At 35.7% G+C, this 19,873-nt stretch overlaps 4 protein-coding genes across 5 annotated transcripts; 2 read left to right on the top strand and 2 right to left on the bottom strand.

Annotated features, from left to right (window-relative positions):
* The first annotated feature begins 629 nt into the window (after positions 1 to 629).
* On the top strand, positions 630 to 5,287 carry LOC145579991 (CRS2-associated factor 1, chloroplastic-like). The gene is made up of 5 exons (XM_081637305.1): positions 630 to 1,568; positions 2,655 to 2,782; positions 3,372 to 3,597; positions 3,744 to 3,871; positions 3,968 to 5,287. Exons 1-5 carry the CDS (start codon positions 740 to 742, stop codon positions 4,997 to 4,999), a joined length of 2,343 nt encoding a protein of 780 aa, XP_081493431.1. The 5' UTR covers positions 630 to 739; the 3' UTR covers positions 5,000 to 5,287.
* Positions 5,288 to 5,657: 370 nt separating this feature from the next.
* On the bottom strand, positions 5,658 to 6,695 carry LOC145577696 (uncharacterized). Its single transcript, XM_081635165.1, has one exon. The coding sequence runs from the start codon at positions 6,693 to 6,695 to the stop codon at positions 5,658 to 5,660; it is 1,038 nt and encodes a 345-aa protein (XP_081491291.1).
* A 997-nt stretch (positions 6,696 to 7,692) lies between these two features.
* On the bottom strand, positions 7,693 to 11,553 carry LOC145578788 (uncharacterized). 2 transcript variants are annotated; one of them, XM_081636089.1, is made up of 5 exons: positions 11,399 to 11,553; positions 11,103 to 11,285; positions 9,082 to 9,211; positions 8,860 to 8,974; positions 7,693 to 8,079 (listed from the first exon to the last, which is right to left on the bottom strand). In XM_081636089.1, the coding sequence occupies exons 2-5, from the start codon at positions 11,261 to 11,263 to the stop codon at positions 8,024 to 8,026; spliced, it is 462 nt and encodes a 153-aa protein (XP_081492215.1). In that variant the 5' UTR covers positions 11,264 to 11,285; positions 11,399 to 11,553; the 3' UTR covers positions 7,693 to 8,023. The 2 variants fall into 2 exon arrangements, with proteins under 2 accessions (XP_081492215.1, XP_081492217.1); XM_081636091.1 differs by having other exon boundaries at positions 11,103 to 11,476.
* A 1,526-nt stretch (positions 11,554 to 13,079) lies between these two features.
* Positions 13,080 to 16,777, top strand: LOC145578787 (uncharacterized). Its single transcript, XM_081636088.1, has 3 exons — positions 13,080 to 14,335; positions 15,351 to 15,462; positions 16,541 to 16,777. Exons 1-2 carry the CDS (start codon positions 13,104 to 13,106, stop codon positions 15,430 to 15,432), a joined length of 1,314 nt encoding a protein of 437 aa, XP_081492214.1. The 5' UTR covers positions 13,080 to 13,103; the 3' UTR covers positions 15,433 to 15,462; positions 16,541 to 16,777.
* The last annotated feature ends 3,096 nt before the right edge of the window (positions 16,778 to 19,873 follow it).

The raw sequence follows: 19,873 nt of genomic DNA, 5'->3' as shown, positions 1-19,873 counted from the left end.
TGTAGCAATTTTCATGAAAATTGCTCAATTTTCAAGATGATTATCAAAACAATAAAAAAATATACAATCAAACATAATTATCAAATTAAACAAGTAAAAATTAGCAACTCGATAGCCGATCACACAGTAATGTTCGTTTTTAAAATAACAAAATTTCACGAGGGAGTTTAAAGGCATAAATGCTCAACCAAAACATATCAGTGGCAATTTTGTAAATAATAACAAATGAAAAGTACTACTAAAAGGTAAAATAGTACTACTGAATAATTTTTGAGTAGCACTTTTCACGCTCTCAATAATACTGGACACCTGTTAGTAGAACTAGGGACAGGTGAAAAAGTTTTTTTTTTTTTTTTTTATGTAATGTTATTATGCATAACAGTTATTTACAACTTTATCAAATTTCTCTTATCAAAAAAAAAAAAAAAACTTTATCAAATTTCACTAAACTTTAAAGGCCCGTTTTATACCGTTAATTTCAGTTTAGTTCAGCTAAGTAAATCACAACATGCCGTGATATTGCTTACATTATTTCTCATCCAGCTTTAGTTAGACCTGTTTGCAAGAGGAGTGAGGACAAAAGATTATCTTTATTTCATTTTCCTTTTTTTTTTTAAAAACATTTCTTTATCTTCTTCCCTCCACCATAAAAATCCAATCTTTCTCCCTCAATCTCTCTCTTCAATACGACGTCGTACAATTCGCCGGCAACTTCGTCGGGAAACTCCAATCCCAGAAAATGGCGCTAAAAACCGTTATCCCATTCCCAATTTTCGCGCCAATTCCAACTACCACCTCGACAACCACCACTTCAACTACCGAAGTTCGATTTGCTCGTTGGAACAACGCCAACGCCGAGAAATTCGAGCGAAATCGGCGTACCCAGCAGCAAATTGAAGATGATATCCGTCGTTTCCGGCGCTTTGAATCTGCACTCAACATTTCAGCTAGTTACGACGCTGATTCCGGCGTCGCAACACCAAGAAACCCCAATTTCAAATCAATTGGGACCCCTTCGAAGCCTTCAATTTCGTCAATTCCTGGGAAAAAATCGAAATACTCAAAACCCCAGAAAAACCCTAATTCTGAAAACGGTAATTTTACTCACCCGGCGTTTCGGAGGGTTGTGAAACGGGTGAAATTGCCCGAAACGGGTGTTGGGGGTGAAACGGATATAAGGGTTGGGGAAAATGGGGTGACATATGTGGTGCCAGGTGCTCCGTTTGAGTATATGTATAGTTATACTGAGACGCCTAAGAATGTGAAGCCCATTGGGCTAAGGGAGCCCGCGGTTACGCCGTTTGGGCCGGGGACAATGGGCCGTCCATGGACTGGTCGGAAGCCGTTGCCTGGAAGTAAGAAGGAGTTGCCGGAGTTTGATTCGTTTCGTGTACCGGAGCCGGGGAAGAAAGGGGTGAAGCCTGTACAGAAGCCGGGGCCTTATCTTCCGGGTTCGGGTCCGAAGTATGTGGTGTCTAGAGAGGAGGTGATTGGGGAGCCGTTGACGCCGGAAGAGGTTAAGGAGCTGGTTGAAGGGTGTAGGAAGACTAAAAGGCAGCTTAATATGGGTAAGGATTGAGTTTGTTATTATTTGTTTATTTTGTTTTGATGTTGGAGAAACTATTACCTTGATTTGTGTTTTTATTGCATAAATATCTTATAAGTATGAATGTATTGAGAATCAAGAGAAGTGGAAAGGTTGATTGGTTCGATTTGTGCCAAGAGGTGTTGAGGTTCTAGGTAGACTGTATTTTAGGTGTTTTGTGACAGTGTTATATTAGGCTAGGGCAAAATCAAACTGAAAAAGGGAAGGGATAGGAAAAAAAGAAGGAACTTTTAGCCACGATGCCAAGTTTGCCAATAGCTGGGTTGAATTGGATTGTTGGTTGTTAGTTGTGAAGTGAATTAGTCGTCTGTGGTAAATTTCAAACTGATGATTGAGCAAATTAAATGTTTGTTACTATGTTAAGATTGACTCTGAGTCTTAGCATAAGAAGTGTAAATGCTGTGAAGCTTGTACAGATTATAAATGTGATGATGTTTTTGTGTGAGCCTGGGGGGGGGGGGGGGGGGTTGGGAAATGGAAATTTTAATCCTCATTTTATGATTGATGTTTATTTTGTTGTTTTGGTAAGCAAGTGGTGATTGAACGAACCAAGTAAGGAGACTTTAGCTGTTATCATTAGGATCGGTCATTTCAAGTTTCCACTTGTAGGAAACCTCTATTATATTAAGCTTGGAATGAATCAGGGTTGTATAACTTGTATTTTACAATTCCACGACTATCCTGATTCCCTCTGAATATGGGTGGTGGTGTTTTGAAGGGATCAAAAAATGGGAAATTTAATCGGAAATGTAAATGTCTAGCATTGTGCTCTTGTGTGACTGCTTTTATGCTATTAAGATTGTGACTTCAATGTAGTGTATTGGTGGGGTTTAATTGAATCAAATACTACTCTCTGATTAGGAGTCTAACTATAATTAATTGATTGAATGCAGAGCCTCTTTTGTAAAATTAGGTAATATCCTCTAGTAAGGATTTGGAGTGAATTAGTGGTTTAGAATTAGAATTATTATTGCATTTGACAATTGACATTGAAGTAAGTAATGTTTGGCCCTTCCTTTCTGAATTAAATTCAGCCTGTTTTTTGTAGGTAGAGATGGTTTGACACACAACATGTTGGATAACATCCATGCTCATTGGAAACGGCGGAGGGTTTGTAAGATAAAATGCAAAGGGGTTTGTACTGTGGACATGGATAATGTGTGCCAACAACTAGAGGTTGGTGTGCTGATGATCACGCTAAGTTTATATTATTTATTTCTTTTTCCTCCCAAGTTTCTGGGATGTTTTTGTTTTCAAACTGCCTACTTTCCTAGTTGTTTTGGCCTGATGTTTGCCCTGTTCGGAGTTCTTAAAAGTCTTAATAAGCAAAATTTTATAAAAGCTTGTAACTACAAAGCACAGTGTTCAGACCTCTTAGCGAGAATTTACAAATTACGACAATGGTTGGCAAGTTTATTAGATTTGGTAGCAGCAAACTGACCTGAGTGAAATAGACACATTTGACTCATGTGAGCTTGCTTCATGAAATCTGCATACTGTGTTAAAAAAATTGATTATCTTTCTCTAAATCCAAAGGTTTTTGTTTGATTATTAACATATGTTTCCTGTTAATGTAAATAATTATGTGCTTCTGAGTGGGTGCTTGTATAGTACAAGTAGTCAATAGTCATCACTCAGAAACTTTTCTCCAATATACTGAAGATAAATCATTGCAAAAAGTAATTACAAAATTATTCATTATACATTTATACTGCATGATTTTTACCTAAAGGACGTTGTCAACTTAAGTTTTTATATGTTGCAGGAAAGGACTGGAGGCAAAATTATACACCGTCATGGAGGTGTTATATTCCTTTTCCGTGGTAGAAACTACAATTACAAAACTCGACCTCGCTTTCCTCTTATGCTGTGGAAACCTGTTACACCCGTGTACCCCAGATTAGTCGCACGTGTTCCAGAAGGGTTAACATTGGAAGAGGCAACTGATATGCGGAAAAGGGGACGCGAATTAACACCAATATGCAAGCTTGGTATGCGCATGCTTCTGCACTGTTTTTTTTTTTTTTTTCCGAGAGCCAGGGGGGGGGGGGGGGGGGGGTTGTGTGTGCGTGATGGATAAGGTTCATTATCTACATTACTGATGGAAATAATATTTGTTTGCTATCTTGCATAACAGGGAAAAATGGTGTATATGCCGGCTTAGCGAAAAACGTTAAGGAAGCATTTGAAGCATGTGAGTTGGTTAGAGTTAATTGTCAAGGATTGAACCCCAGCGACTGCCGTAAAATTGGTGCAAAACTCAAGGTCTACTTTTATCTCGTTTTATTCACTTTGAGTAGTATTGACATATGCTATTCTTCTATGTGTTTATGGAATCGTTCCCTTCTTCTGTGCCTTTAGGATATTGTCCCATGTGTATTGATTTCATTTGAAAACGAACACATACTTATGTGGAGAGGAAAAGACTGGAAGTCATCTCTCCTACTACCTGAAGATGGTGCAAAGGGTGAAGAAAGTTCTGAAGCTGACAGTGCTGCATCTTATGGCCACTCTTTGGATTCTGAGGATGAAGAAGGTTCCCAATGTTCCTCGAATACTCCAAATCAGGGATTAAATGCTGAAATGTCCAATCGAAGCAATGGTTTGGCTGATGATCTAGATGTGGGTGTTACGAAAGTGGATGATAAATTCTCTGTGAAAGATGATGCATCATTGGAGGTCAATGAAGTTGATCCATCACAGATAAGTGACCTAGGAAATAAAGTCATATCAAATTCCGATAATTCTTCTGGTGACATCATTGCTTCCGGTGTTGGTTCATTAGACAAGGAAACTAGGATAGTTGACAATATTTCTCATGACAGGGAGCCTACTTCATTAAGTCCTTCTGGTTCTGAATTAGATGTAGATGGTACTGCTGACTTGGTAGTGTCGTCGGGGAACTCTTTTGATGACTCGGAAGTTAATGGGGGGACACAAGGAATGTTAGAGACCTCATCAGCGAACCCTCATTCCGCGTTATCTTCTCCATGCACTGAAGGTGTTCAGTTTCTTTTAAGACAAGCTGTAGAAAGTGGAAGAGCTGTGATACTTGATACCAGTTCCTTAGATGCAGACGTGGTTTATGAAAGATCAGTCTCCTTTTCCCTTGAAGCTCCACCTGGACCTGTTTTTACATACTATCCTCGGAAAGTGGCCATTAAAGAAAGTGAAAACCAAAAATCTGGGGATTCAGAAGCTGAAGAATCAGTACCAGTAGCAGGTCCTGTAAATAAATCAAAGGAAAAGAAGTCAAAGGAAAAGAAGAGCTCTACTCACAAGGAAAAGAAGAGCTCTACAACTCACAAGGAAAGAGATTTTGAACAGGAGTTTCTAGATCTAGTTCCCCAGGGAAGTCTAAAAATAGATGAGCTTGCTAAGTTGCTGACTTAATATGCTATGTGATTACATAACTCTCGTATGACCATCAATACGGGTCATTAAGATTTTTTTTGGACTGGGTTTGTGTTATCTGGCGCATAAAATCTTACTGTCTGATGCAGTCTTTCAGCATATACTGATATACTGGAAATTGGAATGGTATTGTAATTTGTACTTGTGTAAAAACAATACTTTGTACATATATGCAACTTCAGATTGTATCAAACTACATCACAAACTACATCAAACTATATGACGAGCTCATATTTATAAATTGCATTACCTGAAAATTATTTGATACATTGATTTTGTGATCAGACAATCGATATATGACCATTCCGATGCTATTTTAAAAAGAGTTTATACTTAAATCTAACGACCAATACCCATCACCTTAAACAGAACCAAAGTTTAATGAAAAAATGTTCCCACTTCTATTAGTTTATTTAACATAAGATGAACATGAACTAATAAAAGATGACACAAGTGCAAAACATAAAAAGCTAGGTAAAAGATTTAGACTTGATATAAATTAGCCAAAAGATCAAACAAAGAAAATAGATGAATGAGCCAACCAGTTCAATTCATTTATTATTGTCTTGCTGCAAACAAGGTTTATTGTGTTCAAACTATCTCCTTCTAGTCTAACTTCTGTGATATCTATCACTCTCTAAGAGTATAAGTCGTTCCTCTGCCATTTCATCAATTGAAACTCGAAATCATCTGCACCAGTTGTGCTGATATTGGTCTGCATCATATTCTCTGTACCTGCACCAGTTGCGTGGATATTAATCTGCAGCATATTTTTCGTGCCTGCACCAGTCGTGCTGATATTGGTCTGAAGCATATTCTCTGTACCTTCAATATAGCTATCCATGTCCTCTCTGTCCTTCATCATAGCCTCCGGTAATGGGATGAACTCCAATGGACCTCGAGCCTTCAGATCTAAAACTTCCTCCCTCGCTTTGGTCCTATCCTTCAAAGGCGAAGCTTTTAACCACATTCCATACGGTGTTGCCTCCCCATTACTTGCACTAATACCTCCATACAGACAATCCTTATCAGTATGACCAATCAACCCACACTCGAAACAAATCATAGGAAGTCTCTCATACTTAAACACAACCCAAGCATCCTGTCCTGCCTTATTCTTTATCTTCTGCCATCTCCTTATAGGCTTCCTAATATCCATCAAAACTCGTACTCTAAACGATGTCTCCCACCCTACCTCATCAATCTCATCCACCTCTACAACCTCCCCTACCCTACTTGCAACAGCCTTAGCATCCTCAACCGTGTTACTATCAAAGGGCAAGTCATAAATCCTTAACCAAAACAAACAATGTGTAAATTCCACTTGCCAAGGTTGCTTGCCACTTTCGACTTCTTTAAGCACCAACAATTGGTTATCAAAGCACCATGGCGCGCCATCTTGTACCTTCTTCATGTCTTTCCAATGAAAGAATTGAAACATGAAGATATCATAGTCTAGATTTCGGATTACAACCCCGTTCGAAAGATTCCATACACTCTTAAGTGTTCTTTTCATGGCTTCTTTGTTAAATTTCTTGTTTGTTACAAGTTGTCCTAGTAAACATAAAGATAAACGAACATCCATCTTTGCACCTTCTACTCTAAGGTCTACGTACTCTTTTTCTTCAGGGGATATATTAAGGTTTTTCCAACGTGGAGATAAATCACCAGCCATGATTAATAATAATGCAAGGTCTTGGAGTTTTAATACTATGAAAATTGGGTGAGCAAAACTATAAACCCTACTTTGGAAGACTTTGTGTTGAGTGAAAACTACTAAAGATAAATAAAGTTAATTATTTGATTCCTAAATCTAATAACTTTACAAAAATATCATTTTTTTAGTTTTATATTATCTCCACATGATCAATTAGGTTTGGACTTGTCAACTGCAACCGGGTTTACAATAAGTTTACCATGCACGGATTTATAGATTTGTTAGTATTTGGAATGGATTGTTTTTTATTAGCATAATATTAATTAATTAGTATATATTATTAAATTGAACTTTTTTTTTTTTTGAAGGGGAATTAAATTGAACTTTTAATAGAAAAAGGTAACCTGAAGAATTAAAACATTGACTTGAACAACAAAAAGGTAAATTAACTTCGTAATAATTATATTATCATACAAAAATTGTACTTCTTACAAAAGTCTATCTATACCTTTGCACACTTGCCTTGGAGATCAAGAAAAGTGTTTAAATTAAAGGGTGGATTTAAAGACAAACCAAACAAGCAAGAGAATTTTTATTTACTGGTAGTTTCAAAGAAGCGCAAACGACTAATTTGGGAAGCATTGAAACTTAAAAGACAAGCATATTAGAGATTGAAGTCTCAAGGATGATAGGTGCAGAATGATTGAACCTTGTAACTAAGAATTTTAGTTGTTTCGCCAACACTTATATGAAACAATCTTCATTTTGAATATCAGATTCTTAAACTAAAATTACTGGTATCGATGTTATATTGATTGCATTTGCCTCTCATCAATGATCGTTGTATGATTAAGAGACTGCTATTTTGTCTGCGTCTCAGTTATACATTATCAACGAGGGAGCAGGGGGGCGGCTTGAGTTGCCTGATTGCCTTTGAGGTTCCCTATACCCAAATGACGTTCCTACGTAATCACGACATTTTTAAGTGTCACACTGTCACATGAATAAGATGATCTTTACAGCAAAATTTTTACTCTTAAAAAAAGCCAAAGAGGCGTGTTTCCTACGACAAAAATTCTTATAGCATCAGATTAACATATAATTATACTAAGCATAATCTCCTCAACAGTACAACTTGATGCTTCAGAAGGGTCTAAAGATGCCAACCTTTCTTTGATATACTACAGACCTAGAGTAGAAAGATTTATGGCAACAGCTCAGCAAGTCTCATCTGCAATGTACCATTTATATAGAAAGGATTTCAGCTGGACTCAGTTTTAACAGTAATAGCATCTCGGCTAGTCTCCTCACCAAAAGGTCAAAAGATCATATGTCGATCAGCGACTTCATTCTTCAGCAGCTACATTTCCCTCCTCCAATTGCCTCTGCTTCTCATGTTCCACTGAAAAAAGAGCAGATGGTTAAGCAATCATGCATTCATGCTATGAAGGCTTCTTGTTTGAACTAAATAATTTCTCATTCCTGACTCCTAAGTAGCATATAATTATGTTGTATTTATGGGAAACAGATAAGCTACTAATAATTATCACATTTACTCTAATTTAAAGCAATATTCGGTAGGGAACTTGACACAAGTCCATATACCCACATTCTGAAGAAAAAAATTCAGGAAGTTTGCAACATCAATTGAAAAGCTAAATGACAAATTGACAAGCATGTCCATGTGTAAAATAGCTAAATAATTAAGGGCAAAGTACACAAATCGGATATGAATTGGATTATGACAAGAGGATCCTAAGACACACCAGGCACTTGAATGGACTCACTGTAACTACAGCCCCAAAGGTTAGATATGTATGATTGACCTCCTTGCACAAATACCTATGACCCAGTAATGGAAGCAATCCTCACTACCCTACAAAAATAACTCCTAAATTATACATCTAAAAATACCTAATAATCTTTTCTTTCTTTTTTTTTCCTCATAGGTAGGATGAAGGATTTTACTGACATAAAAGGGGTCATTAACCTCGTATCATAGTATAAACTTGGAAGTATAGAGATAGAAAACCCATTCGAGTTTAATCACAGTTGAGGCACTAAAACAAATTGCTCTATAATAATGCTCTATAGTGTGAGCAACTGAGCACAACTACTAGACATTTTTTAATCCATTAAAATATTTAGAAGATGACATGTTAGAAGCAAATAAGAAACCTACACATCAGCTTATGCAATGCCTTTTGTGTCCGCTTTTCTAGTTTATCTAGCTTCTTCTGCACATCCCTCCGGAGGTCCCAATTGGGTTTTTTCGGTGCAATGTTCAGAAAAGGATCCTGCATGCGCTTGCAATGTTAGCACGCTTCCATAAGAAAGTCAATGTACCATAAAAACTATTCCTAATCATGAGAATGATAAATGGCAGATGTTCACAGAAGCTAACCTCTTTTTCTTCAGGCGGAGGAGCTGCAGCAACAGGATCCTCAAATTTTGGCAGTTCTGGTGCAGCAAGTTTACCCTCTTGTAGATGTTTGTCATGAGGAAGGTAATTTCGAAATTTCAAGCTAAGACCACTGCAAAAAGTAAGTTTCTACACTTCAGTATCTTAAAAGTTCTGAGAGCATCAAGCAGGACACAACGAATAACAGGTAACCAGTCATCTTAATCCAAGGAAACGGGTTCCTTAACCACTTTGTCAGATTTTTAGCTAATTGAGGTTCTAAAAGCACATCAGGTAGGACCGTAGGATACAGAAAATCATGAAATCTGGATTAAGGAACAGGATTATTTCACATTATTAACAATTTGTCCTCAAAAGGCCTGCAACAAAAGCACGGTGATAGAGCAAAAACCTATTGAGAGTAGTGATAACACTTAATAACCTGAGCTACAAGCTGAAACTAATTCTACCAACCTTAAAGCAGTCATTTCATTCAAACCATCACAAAGAACTCTCGTAAAAGGAACCAAAAAAAAAAAAAAAAAAGTTGAATGACTAAAATTTTAGAATTAACAACCAATCATTCAGGTTCCTGGCCTGTAGACTGTACCATACTAACAGATCATGGCAAATGGCAATAGCAGGAAAGAATGTCAAGCTATGACTAACCTACAGATGACTACAATGGCAATAGCAGAAAAGAGTGTTAGGCTATGGCTCACATACAAGGTTACTGCAGATGACTACTCCTATTGTCTAACTCAAAGGCCAACCAGTTCAAGTTTGTTGTTTTAAGGGCCAAGTACAAGAGGCAGAATCTTGATAAGCTATTTTTTGTTTAAGAAGAGGGATCGGCTACTCAAATTAAATGGTAACCTTTTACAGTTTGCAGAGACGAAAGGAAACATAGTACCAGTGCATAAGTACTTGAGACTTCTTAACCAAAATTTCCTTGCAACTCTTCAATTTTGTAAAAGGCAAAATTGAAGATGAAAGGCATATTATGATAGGCATTAAGCGCGGGGAATAGAAAATGCGAAAAGGAAATGGAGCATAGCCTACCCGGGCTAACACTCTAATCATTCTCATACAGAGTTCATGTTCTATAGTAACTCACTTTATTGCCCCCAGCCCCCCACCATCCCCACATTAATCTTTAATACCACCACAACCATCACCAGATTCACCACGAATGTCACTTCTCTCAATATTGAAGCACCAATTTGCTCGAAAGCTTTGCATTCTACCATGACACAAAACTTCCAGTTCATTTTGCTAAAATTACCATAATTGTTTGCCCTAGATTCCACTTCAATCCTCTAACTATACTTTTCTTCTTCTCAACAAAATCATCTAACCCTTCCACAAACTTCTCCCTAATGCTCGAAATCAAATTCAATAATATACACCGGAATCATCTAACTAGATGCCACTTTAATCCTCTAACTATACTTTTCTTCTTCTAAACAAAATCATCTCACCCTTCCACAAACTTTTCCCTAAAGCTCGAAATCAAATTCAATAATATACACCGGAATCATCTAACTATATGTCACTTCAATCCTCTAACTATACTTTTCTTCTACTCAACAAAATCATCTAACCCTTTCACAAACTTCTCCCTAAAGCTTGAAATCAATTTCAATAATATACACCGGAATCATCTAACTAGATGCCACTTCAATCCTCTAACTATGCTTTTCTTCTTCTCAACAAAATCATCTAACCCTTCCACAAACTTCTCCCTAAAGCTCGAAATCAATTTCAATAATATACACCGGAATCATCTAACTAGATGCCACTTCAATCCTATAACTATACTTTTCTTCTTCTCACCAATATCAACTAACCCTTCCACAAACTTCTCCCTAAAGCTCGAAATCGAATTCAATATTATATATCAATCAAATAAGCTAAACAATTAGGGCACAAATTACACAATCACAAAAATATATCATTAGCTCAAAAAAAAGCATTATAATCAATGTAAAAGCAATATTTGATAGCAGAATAAGAATCAAAACCTGTCTTCATTGTTATCAGCATCTCCATCCTCAGAATTGTTTTTGGGTTGAGACGAATCTTCATCTGGGGTTTCGAAAAGCTCTTGAGCTGCTCTTAGAGCTCTCAGTCTCTCTCTCCTCTCTGCTGCTGCTTGTTCAATTGAATCTTCTTCTGCCGCCATTGAAGCTTGCTTCAACAAATTACTACGATAATCACAAATTGAGAATCAGAGAATTATAATTTTGATTGGGAAACTGCTGGAGAAAATTAATTGGAAGAACACAAATTCGGAAGCTGGTAAAGCAAAAATCCTAACCTTTAGAAGAATTTCTGTAATTAGGGTTTTGGTTTTTTTGAATTTGATTTGATTTAACAGGATTTTACGGTGGAAAAGAAGAACACTGATTCTGATTGTTATGACGGTCTTAACTTCTTAAGTGGTGAGGCTAAACCGCTAAACCAAACCAACACAGGTCATAGGACATTAGGACGTGGGTTAGCGACTAGTGAGCGTGTTTATAGTAAGATCGTACTATTATAGTATTAATTATGGATGTTGATTAATATGTTTGGTTAAGTCGTATAAACAAACTACTCCGTAGCTAAGAACTCGGGAACAAATTACACGTGTGTTATTTATATATGTGTTCTCTAAACAGCTTAGAATATGAGCATTAGCGGTTAACTCAAATGAAATTAGATTTACCTTATATTAGAGTTAAAATAAAATAAGGTTGAACCAAAACACAAATAACAATTTTTTTGCTTTGCAGTTTCATGTTTGACAATTGGTGAACACCAAACTAAATATTTAGTAAACAAGTTGGTGATACAGGCTAATGTGACATTAAAACTTTCTCAGCATATTTAGTAGAAAAGTAATTGTTCCAAATAGTTTTAATGTTTTATACTTCGTATATGATTTTTAAGCTAAATATGAACCATTCCGAGAAGCAATTTTTAATGGAATTTGGATTGAACCGGTTTGGAGATCGAACATTTTTATTTTGTAACTCGAATACTAGATCAGTTCTCGTTGATCATATTCTACCGATTATTTAGATAATTGAGTGAATTACTTACTTTGTAACTACTTGAACACATCTACCCTAGACAACAATTGTTAATTTGTTACGCAAGCACATTAGGTATCACTCAAAATTTAACTCACTTTCAAGACCCAAGATCATCGTCTTTTAACACACATCCGAATATACGATGAATCACAATTTATCCAAAAAGGCGGGTGTACGTTAATTAATTGTAAGACGGGTTAAAGTTATCATAAAAGTGTTTAAAGTTACCTTTACACTAGATAAGTTATTATTTTTCTAATAATAGTAAGTAATCATGAATCCATAAGAAATTACTTATTAAAATAAAATTCAATCCGGTGTACAATAATTATTGTATATCCATTATAAAGATAGCGTAAAGTGATTAAAAGTTACCCCTGAAATGAATAAAAGTTACCCCAATATGCGTAAAAGTAACCTAATTCAAATAAAAAATATTTATGCTTTATTAGTAAAGAATCACATTTTAAATGACTAATAATCAATTATTAGTGATTGAATGTAATTAAATTACCTTTATAAAACTTTTCTTGTTGTCTAATTATATAAAAATTGTATTATGTTTAAAGTTACCCAAAAAAGGCAAAAAGTTACCCTAAAATTAGCTAAAAGTTACCCTTATACTGCTCGATGTACACTAATATTAGTGTAAATCGGTTGTATACAAAAGTTTTTTATTAAAGTTACCCTCAAATTGTACAATAAAATTAACGTATCCGCCTGATACAAGAGTACAAGATTTATTGTACGATGGATAGACGACTCAAAGACAATAGTAGAAGAAGTAGTAAAACTTCTAGATGCTCCACATCTTATTAGGGAAGCTTTACAAGAATTACAACGTGGTTAAATCACATGTGGAGTAAATAATAAATTGAGGGTAAATATTCAAAACCTAATTCTCAGAATTTGAAACGAGTAGCCAGTTCAAGTTTGAGCGGTGAGATGGAAACCCAAACTCCATGTATCGTCCAGAAGAATCTTCCCCAATTTTTCAAAACCCTAAATTCCGAATCAACCTCAATTCCGCCCAATTTCGCACCAATTGATTTAGATAATCCATCGTTTCATCCCTCTTCTTCACTCAACAACAGAAGGGCAAATCATCATCATCAAAAAATTGTAAGTAATGATGTTTTAATTTTCGAAATTGATGATCGTAAGAATGGTAATTCTAAGGACAAAGCTAGTACCTCTGTTTCTGGAAATAATGTAATTGAGTTGAATGATGACGATTATGGCGATAATGGTGTTGTTGTTGATGATAATGATGATGATGATGATTGTGTTTTTGTGAAAAGAGAGATTAATTTGACGCCTAAAGGTAATCATAAGAAAGACCCAATTTGTGTTGAGGAATTGAAGGACATTAAACCTAAATTGGGTAAAAAGAATTCGATTGTTGTTGATGATTATGATTCAGTACAATGTGTTGATGATTATGATGATGATGATGAAATTAGGATTATCAATGTGAGGCCTTCTAGTAGGCCGTTGTTGTCGTCAGCTTCTTTGAGGAAGAAGAGAAAACCCTTTAGTGGTCCGTCGATTACTGAAGTAGGTGAATCGTCTGGGTCGAAATTTGAGGTAGATGATGAAATGGTGGCTGAAATTGAACCTATTGAAATTATGTTTCTGTGTGAAATTTGTGCTGACTCTAAGCCCCAAAAGGAGGCTTTTAAGATAAAGGGTTGCTCTCATTCGTATTGCTCCGATTGTATGAAAACATATGTTGCTTCGAAGCTTCAAGACGGTGTTTCTATAATTAATTGCCCGGTTCCTAGTTGCTCTGGAGTATTAGAGCCAGAGTATTGTAGGGATATACTCCCATTTGAGGTTTTTGCTCGGTGGGGCAATCTTTTGTGTGAGTCTGTGATACTGGCCACGCAAAAGTTCTATTGCCCGTTTAAGGATTGCTCGGCATTGTTGGTTGATGACGGGTTTGAGAAGGTGACAATGTCTGAGTGCCCAAGTTGCTTTAGATTGTTTTGCGCGCAGTGTAAGGTTGGATGGCATGCAGACATTGAATGTGCTGAGTATCAATCTCTGAATAAGGATGAGAGGGAGAAGGAGGATATCATGTTGAGGAAACTTGCTAAGATTAAGAACTGGCAAAGGTGTCCCAAGTGCAAGTACTATGTGGAGAAGTCAGAGGGTTGCCTCTATATGAAATGCAGGTAATTTGCCCTTCTAAACTCCCATTTATTGCCCCATTGTTTTGATCTATCCTTGCTGTTTCATGAGAGATGATAAATTTTCTTCTAGGCAGCAACTCGTTCGAAATTGGAGTATTACCAATTTCCATGGCATTGTAGAACCAATACTAAATTCTTTTGGAACAATTGATCCAATAATACTTAACCTCTACACCTATAGTGCATATGAATTGTTTGTTTGTGCTTTTGTTAGTCAAATGGGGTCCGAAGGAAAGATGTCCTTATTATTGTTTCCTCTTCATTAATTTGTGATAACAATCTTCAGAAAGAAATTCTTCGGATGTATCTTTATGAGCCATACTACTCTTTTATTCTGGCTTGATATTGGATGTGCATAGAGTTGCTGAATTTTACCAATCTGCGGTTGTAAACATTGACTGGTTGATTCTTTCTGAAGACCCAAAACTATATTTCTTGCTGTCCAGCCCAATTGTTATCAAAATCAAGTTCATTGAGCTTTAGGCTATAGAAATCCATGTTAGTCTTATCACTCAGTGATTGAATGTTTTAAACTCTTAGAGATGAAATCCTATTTCAAACTATCAGCCTTGTAGCTATATTTTGTTGGCTACATGGTGGCAAGACAACTGATGTTTGTATTGTATATACCTCCTCCCTATAGACATATCTTGAGTCGTGATAATTGATTAGTTGTTAGAAGTTTTGATGCTGAATAGTTGACACATATTGGATAAGAAAACTTGATTGAAGTATTTGGAGTTTTATCCTAAATTAAGGAGCTGCCATACCATACTTAAACATGGATATTATATGATTTTCTTTCATTCAGGTTCTGGCTATATTGTTTTATTATTAGTAGAAAAGAACCGCTTTGTGAATCAACATTGTCAGTCATTCTCATCTTAGCTCTTTTCTATCTGCAATTCCGCGTCATTGTTTTATATCATTCCTTGTCATGGCTCTTTGCTATCTGCATCATTACTCTTACTCCATTTTCCCCTCCATTTGAACACAGGTGTGGAGTTGCCTTTTGTTACAGGTGTGGTAACATTAACACTGACCATACGTACCATAACTGTAAAAACTGTGGGCGGTAGTCTTCGGGATTGTTGATTGTAGAGGAACAGGTTTGTTGCTGATCCTTATTTTCATAAACACCCCCCCCCCCCCCCCAATAACCCACCCAACCCCACCAGGCTGATTTTTGAGTTTAATTTAAAGTGTAATATTTGGCTGCCTTGTCCAACTTATTTGAAGTTGATGCTACATTAGACTCCTTTGTGAGCTCTACAATTTGTCATCTAGTTAATCTTTTTTTCTCATGTCCACTTGCTTGCAAAATACATCCCCTTCACCATTCTGCTAAGTGCTAACAACACTGGTAAGAGTTGTACGTATTTGTCCAGCTTTCAGTTTTTATGTAAATGCTTATAATTGCAGCTTCACTGTTCACAATCAAATAAACACTGATAAGAATTGCAGTTTTTAAAATACACATAGCTCGTAGAAGGGAGAATGATAAAAGTATGAAATTACTTATATGGTTTCAGAAGTATGATAAATGTTAGTATAGAATTTGGGTAACAACTGGATTAGTTTTTTGTTTTCTCTATTATTATTATTATTATTGTTATTGTTATTGTTATTGTTTGTTGTGGTGGCAGTCGTGGAAAGGAAGGAGAAAGGCAGCAAACATTGAGGATAGCATAGGAATTTTTGTTGTAGTGGTGACAGTCGTTGAATTTTTGTTGTAGTGGTGACAGTCGTTGAATTTTTGTTGTAGTGGTGACAGTCGTTGAAATGAAGGGGAAAGACTGCAAAAATTGAGGATAGCATAGGGAGGTGGCAGTGAGGGCGTGAGCAAGAGAGAGGTGAAGGTGAAAAGTAGTGGGCGAAGGGAGGGGGTAAAGGGAGAAAGATGGAGGTTATGGGGAGTTCAGATAGTAGGGCTAATCTAAAAGTGAGAAGAAGCTGTGATTTTCTAGATTCACGGAGTCTTATCATTATTCATTATTCAATCTGTTCTTGAGGGGATTCTAGAAACAGGTCATATGTGTGATTTTCAAAATTTAATACCGAAGATCATGCATATGTTTGCTCCATATCTTCAAGTTGTTAAAAAAAGCTGTGTTTGATCGATAATTCATTTTAAACTAATGATAATGTTTGTCATTCCTTAACCCTTGTTTCTTTTGGACATTGCAGATGTGGACTTGCTACCAGTGCTTTCAATGAGCTTCTTTCCAAAGGAATTTTGTAATTAAATTGTTTAGATTTAGGGTATTTAGAAACATGATGCGTAACTAACTAACTATCCAATGTTTCTTTGATTATCTGTAACTACTCTTTCAGTGAGTTTCTGGGCGAGATGTTCCAGTTTCCACTATCTCAAATCCCCATTCATGACCAAATTTACGAGCTGGTTCTGTATATTGCTACTTAGTCTGTCTTTAACGGGCATGTTTGTCAAATTTGATCATGTCAATTACTTGTATTATAGAAACAAAGGTAATACGGAGTAATTGAATGGTGCGGAAATTTAAAATAGAAACGAATGTATATTTTAGTTAAATATTAAGATGGTAAGACATCTTGTTGGGAGATTCCTCTACTTTAAGCTAAGCGTGCAACTTTAGATGGAACTAGATTTAGTTGGAGTTAAACTTTGGTAAATCAGGTGGGGTGTACTTAAAAAAAAAATAAAAAAAAAATAGAATATTGTATGACTATCGATATTACTAAGAATAAAAAATATTTACAAACCAATAGCAAAAGCAATCTATCAAACCAAGTAACAATTTTTTATTTTTTTTTAAGAGGGAAAGGATGGGAAGCGAGATTGAGGGATACATAGTCTTTCATTTGGATAATAAACGATGAAGGAAGAAAATTGGAGGGGAAAGAAATGGAGGATCAAATTGCAAGAAATTGATCTCTTCAACAATTGAGAGATTTGGAAGGAAAACTTTTCATTCTTCCTTTCTTTCCCCTTCCCTTACCACAATACCACCCCTTCTTTTCCTCCCCCCTAATCTATCCAAACACACCAATTTCTCAACTTGACAAGATGACATTTTTGTAAATGAGAGAAATTGTATGAATTTTTTAATAATGTATTTTTTTTTCTTTTCTGTTCTTTTTTTTTTTAATAACTAAAACCCTAACAATTATGGGAGGAAAGAAGGGTATGATTAAGGGAAAGGTTGGATCCTTCTCTACTAAAGACCTTCACCATGTTCGATTTTCCCATAGAAGTTTCTTAGTTTCTCATTAACCTTCTTTGGCTCTCCATTGAATACTTGTGTTTTTTTTAATTGAAAATAGAGAAAATTTAGACAAAATTACAACATTAATCCAACTTATTAATTGAAATTTATGAATTTGCCCCTTTGTGAAGCATATAATGTTTCTCGAGTTGAGAAACTTGTATTTTCTAAAAAATATAGTCGATAGTCAATTGGAATAGTAAACAACCATTGAACTTAATACGAAGTATATCTTATCAAGACTATAGTGAACAACCATTGAACTTAATATATCTTATAAAAACAAGTTATTTAAGTTGTAAATTGAATCCTTGTATTTTTTATTAAACCGTATTAAAACTTACATACACTTTTATTTCAATATAAATGCCCTAGTTTGACTAAAACATTTGCTAACAAAAACTTTAACCAATAATATTTTTAAGGATTTTGCTAATGAACGCCCCGGGGCGTTGAATAAGCATTTAAAATATTACTTAAAATGATATTAATTTGGGAAAGCAAGACAAAATCACGTGTCGATCGGTATGTATAATTAATGTTAATTTTAATTTAATCTCTTTTTTTATATATAGAAAGTTTATCCAACGCCCTAACGTCCCCGGGGCGTTCGTTAGCTTTTACCTATTTTTAATTTTAATTAAATCTTTTTTCTTTTAGAAAGCTTATCCAATGCCCCAACGCCCCCGGGGCGTTCGTTAGTTTTTACCTAACAAGAAGAATGTATATTAATTTTATATATAAAATCACAAACAGTGGTCAAACTAATTTATGTAAATATTGTAACACCCCAATAATTCTCTCTTTAAACCTGTGAGGACCCTGAACAATATTCAAGAGAATTACTGGCGTGCTACCGCCACGTGTTCAAACGTTAAGGCTTTATCAGAAAATAGCAGCGAAAAAACTAAATCAGTTATAAATAAGTTTCAAAACTAACGAATGAAACTAAATTAAGTCATACAACTTGGAACCATTAAGGCCCTTATTCAAAACCCAATAAAAGTAGTAAGTGATTAAATTCAGTGTTCAAATAAATTCAAACCCAAAAGAAATAGTGTCGAATAAAATCGAATTAAAATAAATTCAAACTTGCAAAAGAAATAAAATGCAAACAACGAACTCTCTACTCAAGATCCCACTGCAGAACCCTGATGAATGCTGCATGTGTAAGAACCTGTGGTAATTCTGCTCCCTAACATTACAAGTGTAAAAATTGGATCGTCACAGGGTCATTGAAAGGCGAAGGCCATGACCAAAGAAAGACACACAAAGCACGCAATCAGCAAAACTGTGTACATACAAGCTGCAAAATAAATTAAGAAATCCATAACATGCTACTAATAATCAATCATCATGCATCATTAAATTATAGACTCAACACACGACTCAACTATTTATATTACTAAGACTTCATTAATTAATAATAGGTAAATCATTATTTTTATTCATTGGATTACGCAATAGACAAGGTTGTCCAACCCATGCTCCATTTGGAACATCAATAAAAGAAAAACCCCATGCCTCCTTTCGGAAACATCAATAAACATCCAACGACCACGGGCGTGACTCCGTGACCGTAGTTAGTATGAGATCTCACCTAACTCCTAGTTTTGAAAAATATTTGAAATAAGAGACTCGTAGATCAGACGGCCTCAAGAAAAGTACACGGCTAATACCCCATGTACCCCAACCCCTGATTGTCATTACTCCAAAAGTGCACCAATCCAGAGTTTTATTGCTCATCCATCTTGCACTTTACGTGATTTACAGGTTTAGACTTGGTGATGACTCATATGCATAACAATACAATCAATCCAATATCAATTCAATCAAGTAAAACAACTTTTCAATTTCAATTCTTGATTTATTAGTGGCAAGCAACATTTATTATTTATTCCTTTACTACCTCGGTGTATAAACACCTTGAGTGCATAAGGCACCCCAAAACCTTAACCTCGTCTTAGAAAACTTAAATTATTCCTTTACTCATCCTGCTTGCATAATCATGAATGAGTAATAAATTAATCATTACACCAATTATATACCTTTGCCTCTAAGCGCACTGATATGTCTATTTTATATAGTGTTTTACCCCCGTCCCGTGGTCATTATTAGTAGTGTTTTTGGCTCTTTCGAGCCACCTTTATTACTAATATGTGTTTTCTAGTGTTTTCGTAGTTTTGGTTAAGTTTTGCAGGGAATTGCACCTTTGGAGCATTTTCCCGGGATTTTTATGAAGCGACTACGAGCATTGGAGGAACACGACCAT

The sequence above is a fragment of the Chenopodium album genome, chromosome 14, assembly GCF_948465745.1.
Source record: "Chenopodium album chromosome 14, dcCheAlbu1.1, whole genome shotgun sequence".
Classification (NCBI taxonomy): domain Eukaryota; kingdom Viridiplantae; phylum Streptophyta; class Magnoliopsida; order Caryophyllales; family Amaranthaceae; genus Chenopodium; species Chenopodium album.
This window is presented reverse-complemented; position numbering and strand designations above follow the sequence as displayed.